This window comes from Abramis brama (genome assembly GCF_963993115.1).
Source record: "Abramis brama genome assembly, chromosome: 1".
In the NCBI taxonomy this organism is placed as follows: Eukaryota; Metazoa; Chordata; class Actinopteri; order Cypriniformes; family Leuciscidae; genus Abramis; species Abramis brama.
In genome coordinates, this window is record NC_139963.1 from 53278785 (window position 1) to 53296839 (window position 18055).

At 37.6% G+C, this 18055-nt stretch overlaps 2 protein-coding genes across 3 annotated transcripts in view; one reads left to right on the forward strand and one right to left on the reverse strand.

Annotated features, from left to right (window-relative positions):
* Positions 1-18055, reverse strand: part of LOC311087681 (uncharacterized protein) — a 48800-nt gene that overhangs the window by 4802 nt on the left and 25943 nt on the right. The window contains exons 1-2 of one of the 2 annotated variants that reach the window (XM_084121065.1): positions 16691-16862; positions 13161-13376 (exon numbers count right to left, since the gene is read on the reverse strand). In XM_084121065.1, the coding sequence (XP_083977191.1) occupies positions 13161-13263 (103 nt within the window). In that variant the 5' untranslated portion in view covers positions 13264-13376; positions 16691-16862. Of the gene's footprint in view, positions 1-13160; positions 13377-16690; positions 16863-18055 lie in introns of those variants that run through there. The other variant, XM_084121066.1, reaches the window with a different exon arrangement.
* Positions 6686-12321, forward strand: LOC311087952 (uncharacterized protein). Its single transcript, XM_084121488.1, has 5 exons — positions 6686-9675; positions 10317-10690; positions 10765-10831; positions 11204-11372; positions 11808-12321. The coding sequence occupies exons 2-5, from the start codon at positions 10508-10510 to the stop codon at positions 11926-11928; spliced, it is 540 nt and encodes a 179-aa protein (XP_083977614.1). The 5' UTR covers positions 6686-9675; positions 10317-10507; the 3' UTR covers positions 11929-12321.

Consider the following 18055-nt stretch of genomic DNA (forward strand, 5'->3'; position numbering starts at 1 on the left):
GAACTATTAAAATATTTGATCAATGACACACTTATCTAATGTAATAAACACATTAAACATAAACAACAGTGCCATAATGTTTTCAATTCAAGAACTGTTTTTCTTTTTCAGCTTAACTGTTGTTTATTATAACAGATGACATAATAAACAGCAGGAGATTTAATAGGCTACATACAAAATAATCTATTCTGAAATAAACAATGGTTTGTACTGTATGTACAAAAAAAGGTTTTTAAAAAATGAATGAAAAAAAGTTGTTAAAATTGTTATGAAAGGACTTCCGACATGGCGTGGACGCAGACGGTCTTACTCCCCCGAAATAAATACTGGTTATCCAGATAGGAAAAGTTGTCATTTATAGAATGAAAGGGGGAAACAAGAGAATGACAAAAGGAAGATTGCAACAAAACCCGTAGACGATAAATCCCTGATTGGAAGTGGAGATACTGACGACGGTGCTAGCAAGCAAGCTGACCACGAGGCTATGGAAGCTATCCAAGCTAACATTATTGCCGAGATAAAGGTGGTTTGTTTGGACTTGAAAAAAGAATTTACCGAAACAATTGGGCCACTAAAGAAGGAACTGGTGGACTTCAGGGAAGACTTTAGCCAGAAGCTAAGCGCTATCGTTACTGATTTAAAAGTAATAACCGACAGAGTCGAGGAGACGGAGCAGAGAGTGGCTGACATGTAGGAGCGGGGTGCAGAAAACAGTGAGTTGCTTTCCCACACTTTGGCACTCTAAGACAAACTACAAGCCCGGCTGACGGACTTGGAGTCGCGCTCACGCGGAAACAACATATGCATCCACGGGATCCCAGAGGGAGCTGAGGGGAAACAATGTACAGGAGTTCTTAGAGACATTTATTAAATCTGAGCTGTCACCCTCGCTATACAACATTGTCACCAGTCCCTTGGAGCCAAACCACCACAAGGCGCTAACCCGAGGTCTATGGTTGTCCATTTCCTGGAGTATAAAACCAAAGAGCTGGTGCTTCGCACAGCCTGGAAAAAGAATAACATCCAATACGATGGGAGAAAAGTGTTTTTCTAGCAAGACTATCCAACCGAAATAGTTATGAAAAGAAAGGCTTACTCCACCATCAGAAAGACGCTTAAAGAACAGGGGCTCCGTTTTCAGACTCTTCACCCAGCAAAACTCAGAGCCGGGACCCCGGCGGAAGACCGTGTTACACCCGCGGCAAGACGGAGACCACCTCCCTGGGAAACGGCAGATGCTACACCACGTCGTCACTGGGATGCACGCATGAAACACATCCAGGAGAAACTAAAGGGATTTGGACGCGACGAAGGCGCTATGAGTGACTGAGTAACTTTTGAAAAGGCCAGTAAGAGTTATCCTTGTTATCCTCATTTTGTCATTATTGTTTCATCTGTGTCACCTTGCTGTCTTCATTAGTTTCTCCCTATTTAATCCCCTTGTGTTTGCTGTCTTGTGCCGGTTCATTGTCTAAACTTGTCTTACTTTGCGTGTTTATCTCTCTGAGACACTCCGTGTGAGTACCTTTGTCTAGAGTCCTGTCAGGAGTTATTGTTACATCGTATTTGTTGTTTGTTAGTTTAGTTAGCTGTAAAGTCTTAGTCTTAGTCTAGTCCTTAGTTTGCCACCCTGTCCTGTTTTGCCCCATCGTGGGTTTTGTTTTCCTGTTTATTCTGTCTAGTTGTATCAATAAACCGTGTATATTGCATTCTGTCTGCATTTGGGTTCATTTCCTCGCATCCACATGACAGAATGAACCGGCCAAAGCAGAACCCTGCAGACAGTTTGTCTTCCCCTGTTGATCAACCTTTGGCTCTTCTGGAAGATTGGTGGCTCAGACCCGTTTCCTCCTCAGGGAGAACTGCCATTGAAGGAGTATGCTCAAGTCGCAGAAAAAAAGAGGTTTTTCTTACCTGACGTTCTCCTAAATCGTTACCTCATCGCGGGTCTCAATGATCCCCCTCCGCTGGCAGAGCGGGAGAAGCTGGTCCGCCGCTCGTTCCGGGATATGGTGCTCTGCTTATCACGGAAGGCATCGCAGGGTTCCTCCTTGTCATCGTCCCCTGGTATGCTGCCCGGGATCCCGGAGGGTCGCATTCTCGCTGTTGCTTGGCTGGGGGACCAAGCTCACTCCTGTTCTACGCCCGAGACGCCCACCGCGTCTGTCAGCCTCTGCGGAAAGCGAGGAAGACGCTTATCGTGGGAATCTGCCTCAGAGTCCTCTTCGACGGAGTCTACCCTTCCTGGGGTTGTCTTCCCAACTCCTGCTACAGACTCGCAGAGATTCTTCAACCGGTCGCTAGTCCGACTACGGCCTCCGCTCCGCGACCTAGGAGAAAGAAGAGGAGGAGGGGAGCCTTCCGTCCTTCGTCTCTGCCTGGGCCAAAGCCTGCAGCAGCAACTGAAAGTGCTGTCCCAGAGCCTGCAGCGACCACAGAAAGCGTTGTCCCAGAGCCCGCAGCAACCGAAGGTTCTACTGAAGGCGCAGTTCCTGGGGCTGCAGCAGTGAGGGCTGTTTCCGAGCCTGCTGTTGTGAGTGCTGCAGAGAGAGCTGCGGCCGATTCAGCTGCTGAAGCAGTTCTTCAAGCCGTATCAGCCCATCAAGACTTACCTGTTGTCGTCACGGCCAAGACCTTATCTAACTATCTGTCACGTCTTGTCAAGATCCTTGATGTCCCTGTCAGTCCTGTCAAGTCCTCTAGTCCTGAATCCACAGCTGCAAGAAATACGGTTCCTGAGTCAGCTGCAGCCAGTGTTGATCTGAAGCCAGCCACTGTGAGCGATGATCTGAAGCCAGCCACTGTGAGCGCTGATCTGAAGCCAGCCACTGAGAGCGCTGTTCCTAATCCAGCCACAGAGCGCTCTGTTCCTAATCCGGCTACCGAGAGCGCCATCCCAGAGTCAGCTACAGTAAGCACTGTTCCTGAACTAACTACAGACGACGCTGTTCCGGAGGTGGAGATGTGGAGTGTTGAGTCTGATTCTGCTAGCTCCGTTCCTCAGTCACCAGCAGTTCCCCCGGTCGTGTTTCCTGTTTTGCTGCCCACTGCTACCCCCGTCAGGATTCCTGTTTCGCCACCTGAACCCCCCATCACTATTCATCCCCGGCCTGTTTCCCCCAGGTCCACCACTCCTCCCAAGCCTGTTCGGTCCCCTCGCCCACAGCCTACACCCTCACCCCGTAAACCTAGGACTTTCACCCCACCTAAACACCATGGACTACCCCCTAATAACTCTTTGCTTCCTCCACCTCCCCTGCCTTGTTTATTGTTTTTGATGTTTCACCCTAACCCTGTTATTGTTTATTCGTGTATACCTTTATTGTTATTTGTCATGTTTTGTTGGTTCATGTCCTTGTCACAGTCAGTCTTGTCCCGTGTTTAATGTCCCCTTGGGGAGCGTCTGGAAGCCGCTCCTTAAGGGGTGGGTTCTGTCATGATTCTGCCCTCGTGTCCTTGATTTTCTCTAGTCTTGAGGCAGGATCATGACAGACCCGTGTTTTGTGTGCAAGCACATGGCCTTGTGTTTGGGCCATGTGCTTGTGTTGTCTCGTTACCTTGCCCCGCCCACTTGTTATCCTCATTTTGTCATTATTGTTTCATCTGTGTCACCTTGCTGTCTTCATTAGTTTCTCCCTATTTAATCCCCTTGTGTTTGCTGTCTTGTGCCGGTTCATTGTCTAAACTTGTCTTACTTTGCGTGTTTATCTCTCTGAGACACTCCGTGTGAGTAACTTTGTCTAGAGTCCTGTCAAGAGTTATTGTTACATCGTATTTGTTGTTTGTTAGTCTAGTTTGCTGTAAACTCTTAGTCTAGTCCTTAGTTTGCCACCCTGTCCTGTTTTGCCCCATCGTGGGTTTTGTTTTCCTGTTTATTCTGTCTAGTTGTATCAATAAACCGTGTATATTGCATTCTGTCTGCATTTGGGTTCATTTCCTCGCATCCACATGACAATATTTCTACGTCAAACTGTATCTCCGGGAGGTAATATGAGAATAGGCAAATTTTCCCATTCATGAAAGCTTGAGAAATGGAAACTGACCACATCTGGGAATTTATGTCTGTTTTCTCTATGCGGACTGTTCTGATTTCAGGTGATCAGAGATTTTGGTCCACGCTTAGAGGGGCCCCTTCCAGATGTAGGGCTTCCCCTCTTGTTTTGGAAGTAGAATGCATACTTCAGAGATGGAAATAATGGAGTGGAATGGCTTCATAATGGAGTAATGGAATGGCTTCATAATGGAGACTAAACAAACCTTAAACAACCTATATGAAAACCAAGTAGAGAAGAGAGCTAAATTAATTAAACAAAATTTCTATGAAAATGGCCCTAAGTCTAAGAAACTACTTGGATGGAGAATACGGAAACAACAGGCTGAGAGATTTATACATAAAGTGAAGGACCCCAGGACCAATGAGATGTATCATAATTTGGAAGACATAGAAAATGCCTTTGAAATGTACTACACAAAATTATATGCTCAATCTCGGACAAGTGAGTCAGCTGTCATATCATCCTTTCTAACACCTTTAGATTTACCATCTAGAGCAAAACAAAATAATAACACAGGAGATAACAGACGATGAAATAAACAAGGCAATATCAAGATTGAAAGCAAATAAAATGCCAGGTGCCGATGGGTACCCATCAGAATGGTATAAAACCCTCAGGGAAACAATAACACCAATGCTTAAGGATTGTTTAAACTATGTTCTGGGAGGTGGTGAGACCCCGCTGTCCTGGAGACCAGCAGTAATCTCAGTGATTCCTAAAATGGGTAAAAACAAAACAGACTGTAGCTCTTATAGACATATCAGTTAAACATAGATTATAGATTATATGCGTCAATACTTCAATATGCGTCAATACTTCAAAACGACTGGAAAACTGAATAGACACAGACCAAACAGTCTTAGACGGGCTCTCCACCTCATTGACCACATGAGAAACAGTGACATGGAATCTGCAAGTCTTGATGCCGAAAAGGCTTTTGACTCTGTCTGATGGAAATATATTTAGTCCTTAGACGCTTTGGTTTTGATGACCAGGTAATTAGATGTTTTAACTCCCTATACTCCTCTCCTACGGCTAGAATTCAAATAAATGGGGACTTATCTAAAACAATATCTCTTGAAAGGGGATGTTGACAGGGATGTCCCCTCAGTCCCACCCTATTCGCCCTCTTTATAGAGCCTCTGGCGCAGGCAATTAGAGATGACAAGGATATAACAGGGGTATTAATAGGAAACACACAACATAAGATATGTGCATATGCGGACAACATACTTGTGAGACTTACCAGTCCTAATGCAAGCCTGCCCAAATTATTATCTCTTCTTAAAGAATTTGGTTCATATTCCAGCTATAAATTAAATCTGCATAAAACTCAAACGCTTACTTTCGACTATGAACCACAAGAAATCATTTACAAAATCTGTCAATTTAAATGGAAAGGTAATACAATTAGGCCTAAATATTTAGGGATACACATACCTAAAGAGATCTCTGCCATTTATGACCACAATTACATTCCTATAACAGCTGATAAGATTTAAACTGTTGGTCATTATTACCAATGAACATGTACAACTACTATCCAGGCTGATTTTTCTTTTTCAATCATTGCCTGTTGAAGTACCTCCCAAACAAGTCAGTAAATGGAATAGAATTATCTCATCTTTTATTTGGGGAAAACAAAAACCAAGAATTAGATTTCAAACATTACAACTCCCCAAGGACATAGGTGGTATGGCTCTACCGTGCTTGGAAGACTATTATAGAGCAGCACAGTTGCGTTCTCTGGTATGTTTGTGTGACCCTGAGTGTGATGCAAAATGGAAGGTCCTAGAGCAAAATCAAACAAGCATACCTCTCCAATCTATACTGGGCGAAAAAACTCTCCTGAAGAAACATCTGAACAAATGAACTAATTAGATGGCAGTCCCTTTTAACATCTGGCACAAACTAAAAATAAGGAATTTGAAAGAAATGTACTAATATTACGTTGGGTGAATTATGATACAGAATTCGCACCAGCTAGATTGGCAGATTCAAACACTGGATGAATTCAGGTATCACTTCGTACTGTATAATATCCTCCACTGACGGTTTGGATACCTTTAAAAAACTCATAGATACAGACAATTTAGGGAAGGAAGATTTCTTCAGATACCTTCAGCTGAGGCACCACTTCAATAAACATATTAACACTACTGGAAAATATAAAGAAATCACAGAGCAACAATCCTGAGCATGGTCAGTGTTGGAGAATGTGTGGTAATATGTCTGCTGGTCATTTTCATATCTTTTGGGAGTGTCTTATTATTTCTTTGTATTGGGTAGAGGTGGTGACGGAAATAAGGTCAATAATCGGCTCAGAGCTTGAGTTTAATTTTACTGTTGCAATAACTAGGAAATGGCTAAGTAGAGAGTCCCTGACAATTGCTGAATGGGAAATGTATGTTACGGAACATTTGACTTTCTCTTTGAGACATGCCAGGAGGAAATGTGAAGCATATTGGAAAAACTGGATATCTTATCTGAATACAAAGTGAGATGTTTTTTTGTTGTTGTTGTTGTTGTTGTTGTTTTAACATGATGTTGAGCATTTCTGTTAACTATGTTGATTATGCCTGCTGCCCCTTGGTCTGTCTGTTTTTTTTTCTTTTTTTTTTCTTGTCAAATCAAAAAAAAATCAAAAAAATCAAATAAAGTTTTAAAAAAAAATTGTTATGAAAAAATGTTATAAAAATGTACCCCCAAAATAACCACTCAACCACATATAAAGAAATCAAACACAAGTTTGGTGTCTAGTGATGGGGAGTCGTTCTCCTCCTCACTGGAGTGTGTTTGAAATCTGTGGAGTGACTCGGAGACTCTTCTGGTTAATGTTCTTTGGTGACAGGAAAACCGATAAATAGGTTATGCCTATCACTGTCAGCCATTCTGGGATTCAAGCTTATTTACTTAATACAGTTTACTGTTTATTAGGGCTGGGTAAAAAATATGAAATATGATATGAAACAAAGTCTACGGTTTGAAATTACGGTCATTTTATTACAAAATTCAAAAAATAAATACCGTTTTGGCGCTGTTTAATGTGGCGTGACAGAAGCACACGTGAACTGATCATCTCCTCTTTAATCTCAGTTACAGCTCAAAATAAACATGAATGTACATCTGAAGGTGTTAAAACATACAGTAAAACTCATCTAAACACGTAACATGTCTCATGTAATCGCTTAATTAGTGTTTCAACCACGGAAAGACATCTTGTAAACAATATGTCATGTAACGTCACATTTACCTCAGAAAAAACATATTCCACCCTCATCACACTCTAGGTGGATTGAAGATGCCTTGTATTTCATCAAACTTGAAAAAAATAGACTTTCTCTTCACCGGCCCAGTGGAGAGAGGAGAGAGAGTGATAGATACATTATTAAATACTGTAATTATATTCCATTAGAATAATATAATACAATTCAATGTGGATGGATGGATGGATGGATATCCCACATTTCATGGTGCAGTTAATATTACTAGGCTAACGTTACAGTAAATCTATGGTAAATGATGGGAATTTGTAGACGGAAAAGCCTTCTGACTGTATCGCTGCGCACAGTGTTTCCCCTGTTCATCAGCGCTGTTTCATCTGCCTTTAAACTGGTTTAAATCACTGAGATGTTTGTGTTCTTCGCTGAATTCAAGCGCTTCTCACTGGATCTCGTGACCGAGACTGATCAGAGTAAACGCATCTGCTCTAACTTTAGTGAGCTCGCGCTGCGCTGCCGTTTGGACTTTGAGCCGAGCAGATAAACGATCCGTGTGGTGCGCGGTTCAAATGAGTTTTGTTCCGCTTTTGGTGCATAAACATTATCGAACATTTATCGACCTCTTGATATCGTTTTATCGAGAAAAATTATATCGCGATAATTATCGTTATCGTTTTATCGCCCAGCCCTACAATGATGTTTAGAATTCAGTTTTAAGTGCACTTAATACTTTGTTGGTCTGTCTCAGTATTTCTCAGTTTTCCAGTGTCATCTGCTGATGAGAATGTATTTAGATTTATTTTACTACTTCCTTTTTTTACTTTTTGTCCTTTAACTTTTTTGTTATTTATTTGGTTGTTAACTTATTTTCTTTATGTATGCATCATAAAAATTATAAATAAATCATACAAAAAAGAAAACCATATTCAGTGACCATAACTTGCTAGTCAGCTAAAAAAAATTATTCTAGAGGAGCATTTTCATAAATATATAAATGCACCACATTACATATGCATTATAATTTTTAATGTTCGATATTTAATGAATGTTTGAATAAATCAGTAAAGTTTTTGTGACAGCCACCATTTAAATGTGAATATTTAAAGGTAGAAATATGATTATGTAATTGTAAAGTTAGTATAACTTCACTATTATAAAAAAAACCATCCTTGAATGTAATTTAAGTGTCTGTTGTAAAGTTTTTCTTTCTTCAAAGCAGAGACCAGTGAGACAGTCGGGATCACGTTCAACAGAAGTTATTCTTTATTGAGAACTCCACTGTACGCGGCTGTAGAAACTTCCAACATGATCTAATCTAACATAACATTACATGGTATCTTATAGGCATTTTAGGAGGAGGGACTTTTGGGGGTGGAGACAAATTCAAACAAAGCATGTATACAAGTTAAGGAACCCGCCACAGACCGGCAGTCTCAATCCAATCAGCATAACCACTCAAATGCATATGTGCTAATCCAATCAGCCAAACGATTCAACGTCTGGACTGTGGTTCTTGCTCCAAGAGCCATTAAAGACAATAGGTTAGCGTCTCCGTGATCTGACTCATTTAACTTACAAAGGAAAAACAGGTCGGGCAGGACTATCTTGCTGTAAACTCAATAATCACTTTCTCAGTTTATATACTATCTAAATTAAAACCTCAAATGCTAAAATCAGTATTCTTCACCGTGATGTTATGTAAGGAAGCATATCTGAAAACATATTCTTAAATTTGAATCCTTCAGTTTGTATACAAATCAGTAAATTGTAACCTTCAATATTATAGTAGTGTAGTACCAACTGACTCCCATGTGTAGTTTACAGCATTATTTGAGAGATTTTCTTTCCTTGAGAGCATGTACACTGTTAAAAATTGCTGTAGTTTTTACAGTAAATATTTACAATAGACTACTGTATTTTTACATTTACAGTATTACTGTATTTTGCCATGTGGGAGCATGCATGTTCCTATGACAGTAAATGCTACTGGATATCATGCATACCATTGTAATTTATTTTATTTATTTTTTTAAGAAGAAAAAAAAACGGTTGCAAAAGTTTTGGCGCTTCACAATTCAATAACACTAAAGTAATAGTCAACTGTAATAAATACAGCCTTTTTTTAGCGAATTATTTACACCATTTAAACTCTGACATTTGATTATATAACGTACACCTCTAGTACTTTAAAACTGTTGGCTTTTAAAAAACTCCAATGATTAAACAACGACATCGGCGTAGTGCAGTGCGTGTGATGTCATTTCGTCAATCGTCATCTTCAGTGGACATCTTGGGAGTTGGGACTTTCCCCGCGCTGCATCATCACAACTCAATTTTCGCGCTCACCTCATGGGCTACGTTTACCGGAGGAGGACCTCGATTGAGAGTGAGACGACGAGGTGTGTAACGTTAGTAATTCATGCTTTATTGTAAACGTGAAATCCTGTTACATCCACAATATATTAACTATTATTTTTATTTTGTGACGTTGCAAAATGGATAATCTAGATTATTTGTCCAATTTTATGATACTGAATTTGCTTGAGTCCAAACACAGATGAACGATTAGCTGGCTAACGTTAACTGTTATTTTCTTCACCGTGAAAGTGTGGCTGGGCTGTCATTTTTTTACGATTACATTTTTGATAACTGTTCGGTATAAAATGATTTTACATTGTTGTTGGTAACATGTAAGCTTTTAAACATTGCAATTAAATTGTGTAGGTTTTTTGCAACTAAATAGTGTTTAACTTGACTGCCAAGCCATTAGCTAATGTAATAGCACGTTTTTGTTCAATTTAAGATGGTGTAATGAAGTATTTTCTGTTTTAGTTTTATGTTAATATTACTTGTAAGGGTGCTTGGTATTCATATTTGTAATTTAGTTGTTAAATAGAAAGTACATTGGTATTTGCTGTGCACATGCTTTCTTGCTGTGCATTTATTAGCTTGTGAAGTTTTTATTTATTTATTTTATTATATTTTAAATCAGGATTTAGATGTGGTGTACCTGATTGCCCACATATTTTGTCTCTCTCAGTAAATTTCTACTGAAGGAATGTCTGGAGCCGATAGAGGAGAACTTCACAAGTTGATGGAGGTCACATATTACCGTCAGCGCCTCCTCCGCCACTGTCTGAACTAAAGAACTCATGGCGTTATCTGTTTTGTCTGAAGGGGATCTTTTTACATTTCCAATTGCTTACTGACATCTCACTGCTACAAAAAATCATGGAGAGCATTGAAGGTAAAGGAAAGAGGATTCTAAGATTTTTTCAAGAAAAGCCAACAAGCAATGAGGTGTGTGCTGTTCTGTCGAAGTATCAAGAGGGAAATTCTCTGGTCCTGTGCATCTTGCAACTCTTAATGGCCCATTTTAAAGAGAGAACAGAATCCCTTCTAATTGAAGCTGATGTAAGTATAACATTTAGATTTTTAATGTCTTAAAGATTTAATTGTAATGCTAAATTAATTTTTGTTTTTCTTAGGCAGCAGCAACTGCAGCCGACATGGAAAGAGATGGATTACCGGATTCACCCGCACTGATCATCCAAGGTTTATTGCTTTACTTTGTGTGTCTTTATCTAAAAATAAAAAAATACATCATGATTTACTCACCCACAAGCCATCCTAGGTGTATATGACTTTTTTCTTTCAGACAAATACAATCAGTTATTTTAAAGAATGTCCTGGCTCTTCCAAGCTTTATAATGGCAGTGAATGGAGGATGAGATTTTAATATAACTCCGATTGCAATTGTCTGAAAGAAGAAAGTAATTTACTCCTAGGATAGCGTGAGTAAATCATGGTAATTTTCACTTCATTTAATTATTTTCAGACTATCCCTTTATCATGAGCTACCCATGAACCATACTTTTACAACACTTATTAATCTATGGCCTGCCATATTTTTTTTATTTTTTATAGGTGAATCCATGACCCCAAACAAGTGGATGTTGTCAGTCGAAAGGGAAGTTGTCCTGGGCCCATTTTCAGAGACATTTGTTGAGGGCCTGGCAGCATTGTTTGCGACCTATTTCAACTTAAATCTTGCTTATCAGGATGACGCTGCATGCACGCTGGAATTTATTCAGAGGTATTTCAGAGCATAAAATCTTACTCAGTATTTATTGTGGACTTTCAAATTTTCTTGACTTTTTTTTTTTAGGTTTTCAATTTAGGATAGTTTATCAGGATTAGATATTTTATGTAAAAGTTTTCAAATGAACAACAAAAAATTGCTAACCACACACTGAATAGAGAATTATTTTATTCACTGCATGAATAACTAAATCTAAAATTACTAAAATTAAATGTGTATAATAATGATATAATCTGTACATTTTGTTTATTGTAACATGTAAGGCTAAATATTTTTATATTAAAATTTTGGATAAAATTAAATATGACCCTAACTCTTCATTAATTGGAATTAAATGTAATTTATGAGTTGTATGACAAATTTTGTATTTTATTGTTTAAGTGTATACTGTTTTTTTGATAATTGGATGTTGTGTGTTTTTTTTCACAGAGGACTTAACCCGGGAACTGGATCAAAAGTTGCTGCTGGAAACAAGAAAATGCATGGAATGAACCCACATGTATGCACACTGTTACGGAAACTAATGGACTTTGAATGGCTTGCCATTTAAACAAAAGTATTCCAATGGAATTGATACAAGAGACTCTGACCTGATTTCCAAGTTCATGGCACTTCAAAGCCCTTTGAAACTGCATTGATTTGGACTTCAACATGCTGGTTGCGACTGAAATCCATTGTGTGGATACAAATCCTGAAATGTTTTCCTCAAAAAACTTTATTTATTTTCCACTGAAGAAAAAAGACATGAACATCTTGGATGACATTGGGGTGAGTAAATTATCAGGAAATTTTCATTTTTAGGTGAACTAATCCTGTTCTCAGTGGTTCTTTCCAAGGCTAAAGCCTTTCATTTAATCTCCATTTTTGTTTCTCCAAATATATTTTGGAATCTGGTGCTTATGTTAAATACCCATTATTGCACAATAAATTTGTTATATTAATGAAAACCTGTTATTGTGAGTTTTATTTGACAAAAAGGCTGAAACTTACAGCAAACGTATACACACAGCAGTGAAAAATCTCAAATAGTGAATTGAATTCCACAGCAAATGCTCTAATTTACTGTAAAATGTATAGCAGTACATGTAAGTTCATTGTTGCTCTTGTAATTTCTCTTGCATTAATAAACATTATTTCGACTGTAATTTTAGTTACAGCTGTAAAAACAATTTTACAGCATATATAAGGCAGTGTGCTGTGTTTTTTACGGTACAATTGTAGTTAATGATTTACAGTGCTCTTGGAAATTTTACAGTCTTACTGGCAACCAAAGTTGCCAGTAAGTTACTGTAAATTTTACAGTACAATTGTAGTTAATGATTTACAGGACTCTTGTAAATTTTACAGTCTTACTGGCAACCAAAGTTGCCAGTAAGTTACTGTAAATTTTACAGTAAATTTTTTACAGTGTACTTAATCTGATATACATCAGTATTTCCAAAACAATCGAATCTCAAGCTTGTGAATAGATATTTAATCAAAACTTGTGTCAATACCCAGCAAACTATATTGAGAAATGTCAAAATGTTTGGTAACATGGCTGCAAAAAATGTGAGCCAGTTATAAATGTAAAATAAAACAGCTAAAATATTTAGTTGGACCTGATATTGACAGTCAATATAACAATTTCTAAAACCTCCCTTTACTGACCATTTGTCGTAAACAAACAAGAACACTTACCATTTCATAGTTTTACTGTTTATCTAAAAGTAATGAAGTGCTTGAATATTTCTAACATGAATGTTCTTCAGCATCATGAATGAATGAAGAATAAACACCAACCTCTTTGTTCTTCAGGACCTTCAGTGTGTTTCATTTTGCAGGGTTCTGGATCACTCATGTTCTCACTGTCCTCTTTAATAAACTCAGTCTTTACAGATATCATCTCTTCCTGATGCTCGTCTTCACTTGTAGCTGATGGGAATATTCCAGCATTTATTGGAGAATTACAGTGGGAGGAGCTTCACTGATGATGTGATTGCTGTGGGAGGAGCTGATCTGCAAAAACCAAAGTCATCAGTTACTGAGTTTGTTTTAATACTAAATGACATTAAAGCATTTATGTCTATAGCCGCGTTTCCATTACCCTTCAAATTGCGCAAATTGAAATTGCGAATTGAAAATACGCTCAATGGAAACACGTCAATTTTGCAAAAACTCCCATTTATCGCAAAAAAGTTTTTACGCTTGCATGAGGTGGTTTTTTAGGCAATTTGAAAAAGAAATATTTCGCAAAACTGCAATGGAAACAGTTTTTGCGCATTTACAGTCACCTGACTTAGAAGGCGCGGTGTGTTTGGACAGAATACGAGACGGAGTTCTTTATTAAATTCATAAAAGACAAAAGAATGACAGAAATACTGGATTCTAAACCTCAAAGAAATGCCACAATCAAGACCTCGGAGCAGAAATGAGTGAGAAAAACCCAGAAACACTTCATATGTGACGCTCACAGACACAGTATAAGGGTCTTTCCTTACCATTAATGCTTGGATAACACGCCTACGTTTCCTTCCATTAATAATAATAATAATGTCTAGTGCGGTATGTGGCTGTGATATATATATATATATATATATATATATATATATATATATATATATAAACTTACCAACGTCCGTTGCCATGATTTTTGGAATGACTTATTGCAAGAGGAAAAAAATTATGTTTTAGTCGCATAACATCGGTTAATGGAAACGCCGTCATTTCGCAATAGTTTTTTAGTGATATTTAGAATAAAAAAAAAGAATAAAAAAAAATCGCGCAGCTTATCTCTCTATAGAAACCAACAATTACTCTCAGTCTATTCACACCAATGAAATGACCTTGAAGTGTCAATTTACAGGAGATCTGAAGACATCAGCATAATAAATGAGGTGAAAACAGGAACTATTGTCATGAAATAAAGAGTGTTTTCAGCAGATCTGTTAATATTGATGAGCCTCAGACTATCAACACTCATTCAACAAGCCATTCAGGATCATCAGCAGATCATCTCACTTTATTCTGAGTGTTTGCTGTTAGCAACACATTATTTGAGTCAGGATAGATGATAAAACCCCTGTAAAACAGCTCTATTGAAAGATAAGGGTGTCAAATCGAAATCGATCGAAATTAATGCTCAATCTCGATTATCAAATCAAAAAAATGGAATCGTCGATGCTGCCACGCCCCATATGTCACGTCACCTCGGCTTGCCTGTAATAGGTAAAATTCCTTTTCTCGAGAATATTGAAGCCTTTATTTTAAAACACATTGCAGCTGCACAGCGCTTGGCACCCTGCTAACCTCGAGCACGCCAATTTGGACGCGGCTGAAGTGTATAAATTCAGAGAAAACTCGCCAAAGGACTTAAAGGAGCTGTATGTAAGAAATGTATTTCAATTAATCATAAAATGGCCCTGATATGTCACTAGACATTAAGAAATCATGTTCATTTCAAATACTTATATCACTGACAACAGTAGTCCGGCCAGGATATTGTCATTTAAAAAATGAAGTTGCAGCCCTCAACTGATGTTGATGTTGTCTTGTGTTTTGGCCTGAAGCGCCACCCTCCACCTATCTACCAATCACAAAGTTAGTAGTGTTTCGGCATCCGGGTTGCCAGCTCTGCTCTAGTTACCACAGCTACGTAGCAGCCTACGTTCCTGCTGGATCCTGCAGCCTATCTGGCAACCTCGAGTCAGGGAGGAGGGGGAGGGGATACACCGCTCTACAGTAATTTGAAAGTGATTGCAGTACCAGTTTTGGCCACAATCTTACATACGGCTCCTTTAAGGTTTAAATCCACTGAAGCGAAGTACCAGATATGAGCGAAATAGCATGGCAAGGCAACGCAGTACTCGTTCCCTTATAAGGGAACCGAGGTTACGCAAGTAAGTAACCAAGTAAGTTCCCTTACGAGAACGTTCTCTCGTACTGCGTTGCAAACGCTGTGGGAACCCAATTTAAAACGCTGTGCTATTCGCCTGTGACTGCTCTGAGGAGTCCAGGGAGCCCCAAGACTATAATATGTAATAGGCTAGGTTATATTGTTTAAGTTTCCAATTGACTGAAAATATAAGTTATTGTTACATTATGTTGTTAATAAACGTTTTAAATTTGACAATGTAGTGTGTGGTACATTGCGAACAAAGGTCAGATATTATTATATTGCATAAAAGTCTAAAAATGGCATAGCTTGTGCTTTAAATTTTTTTAATCGAGAATCGAATCGAACCGTGACTTTAGAATCGAAAATGTAATCGAATCGAGGATTTGGAGAATCGTGACACCCAAGACATGGGTAAAACATCAATAATACAAAGACAAGCACTAATGACACTCATCTTCAAACACGCAACATAGCCTAACTATGAACTGAAAGATGGTTTGATTTTATGATAACTAGGCCTACATTGTATTAAAGCAATTAGATCTCTAACACGTAACAGTTTTATGTGCAGAAACTGACAATCATCATGATTTATCAAGCGACGAGATACTTTTTGTACGCAAAAAAACCCCAAAAATAAGCAAATAACCAAATAGTTGAATAAAGTCGTTTTTTTGTTTTATTTTTTACCCGCACAAAAAGTATTCTCGTCGCTTGATAAACTTATGGTTGAGCCACTGTAGATACTTAGCCTAAACATTGTCTTTACTAACTATCTGGGCCGTCAAGTAAATCATTTTCATTTGTGGGTGAACTAACCCTTTAATTGTTCAGTTGAGGTTTATTTGTGTACTCTATTACTCAAGTCTCTTATTTCACTACACTGATTGTAGTGAAAGACTGAGTATAAGTTTCTGTTGGACTTTCATATTTAAAAACTGAAATGCCTTTTATCTAGCAAAATTGTTTCTAGAAAGTTTTAAAGAGATTTTTTTCCAAATATTATTAATTTATAATTATTTATATTCATATATGTATTTGTTGCACTGTTTCCTATACAGTTATATTGCAAAACTAAAATACCCTTTTCAGATTTAGTGTTAGATTTGTGGCTGTAACTAAATAATATATTACTGTCAAATGTAACGTTATGTCAGATTATACAAATACTCTAGTTCACTGTATGTATTTGTTCATGTTTTATCAAGGGATAAGTCTGAAACACGGCATATTAAATAATTATGTCATGGCTACAGGAACGTTACATTAAACATGGTTCTGTGTAAACATTTTCTTTCTTTCTCATACAACGATTGTATGAACTTTTTGCGTGTTTTAACATAAACAGTAAGTTAGCATTTGCAGTAACTTAGCATTTACAAATAACAGCGTAGGCCTATATAAAAAAATATGAGACATCTACAAAAAAACATACCTTTCTAAAGCGTCCTGTAACAGCCGTTCGTGCGCAAGTTCTGCTTGATTCCTCCGCTAATATTCTCTAAATCTGATTCGGGCTGAAATTGATAAGGCAATATTGACGCCTGTGTTTACATTACACCGGTGCGCAACTACTGTTATGGTAACGGCTTGACGCTTCCGGTGTTACAATATATTCAGTTCCTGAAATATTTGGTTCCAATGGGTGGAGCTACAATGAATATTTACGATACCATAGCGTGGGCGGGGCGATAAAAACGAGTGGAACGGAAATTATTAGCCTGAGCGCCTGCTCATTTTCAAAAAGGTAATAAAGTTGAACGAAGTTAATCTTAAACTACTCGTATATATTTTTATAAATAATTCATCGTTTTATAGCGTGTGTTTTGTAGCATGTCACCTACAATAAAGGCATATTTCTCCAAATTTTCCCAGAATAATTGTTGCTGACATTATAGAACTGTTCGTTTTTAATGAGTGACTGAGATTAGGATTTTTAAAGGTGTGTGATTGCTGTTTAAATAAATATTGCAAATATATATATTCTTGTGTCTTTATTCTGTCTTCCAAAGTCGCCTGCATATTATTAAAATAGTCTTTAAATTATAGGCTGATAGCTCAAGACATAACTAACATAACTTACAACAAGTACATTAAGTACTTGGAGTTGCATGTTGCATGCTTTGGATGTTGCTTTATACTGACTTAACTGAAAATCGTTTTGATACACAACCTTTACTTTATCAAAGGTTATCATAAATGTTAAGCTTCAGATGCATTAACAGTTGTTTCCAGCAATGCTTTAGAACGTTGGTCTAATTAAATGATAATAATGACTAACCATCATAAAAATTAGGCCTACATCTTATCAGTTTAGTAATGTTATCATTCTTATGTAATCTTTTTAAAAACAAGTGAACAGAAAATCACACTGGTGTAGAAGGCATGGGTATACCAAAATATTAAGGAAAGGTATATTTATAAATACATATTTGAATAATATAGTAAATATTTTATTAGTCCTCCTGCTGTATTAATTTTGTCCTTGATCCCATTTTTTCTCTTGTCTAACATTCTTGTTTTTACAGCTGAATATGAATAAAATATGTCATTTTAAGACACTGTATGTTACTATAAAAATAATTTCGAGTTAATGAATGAATGCTTTAAAAAAAACCAGATGTTTTTGTTAATCAATTTTAAACAGTCTAGAGATCATATTTAGGATAGGTAGATAACTTTATGCATATAGTTTTATATTATAAAATTTATATGTATTATATCCTTTAAGTGAGAATACTTTTAATTATATGTCCATATCCCACCACACCTGAGAAACTGACCTCTATTTCTGACCTCT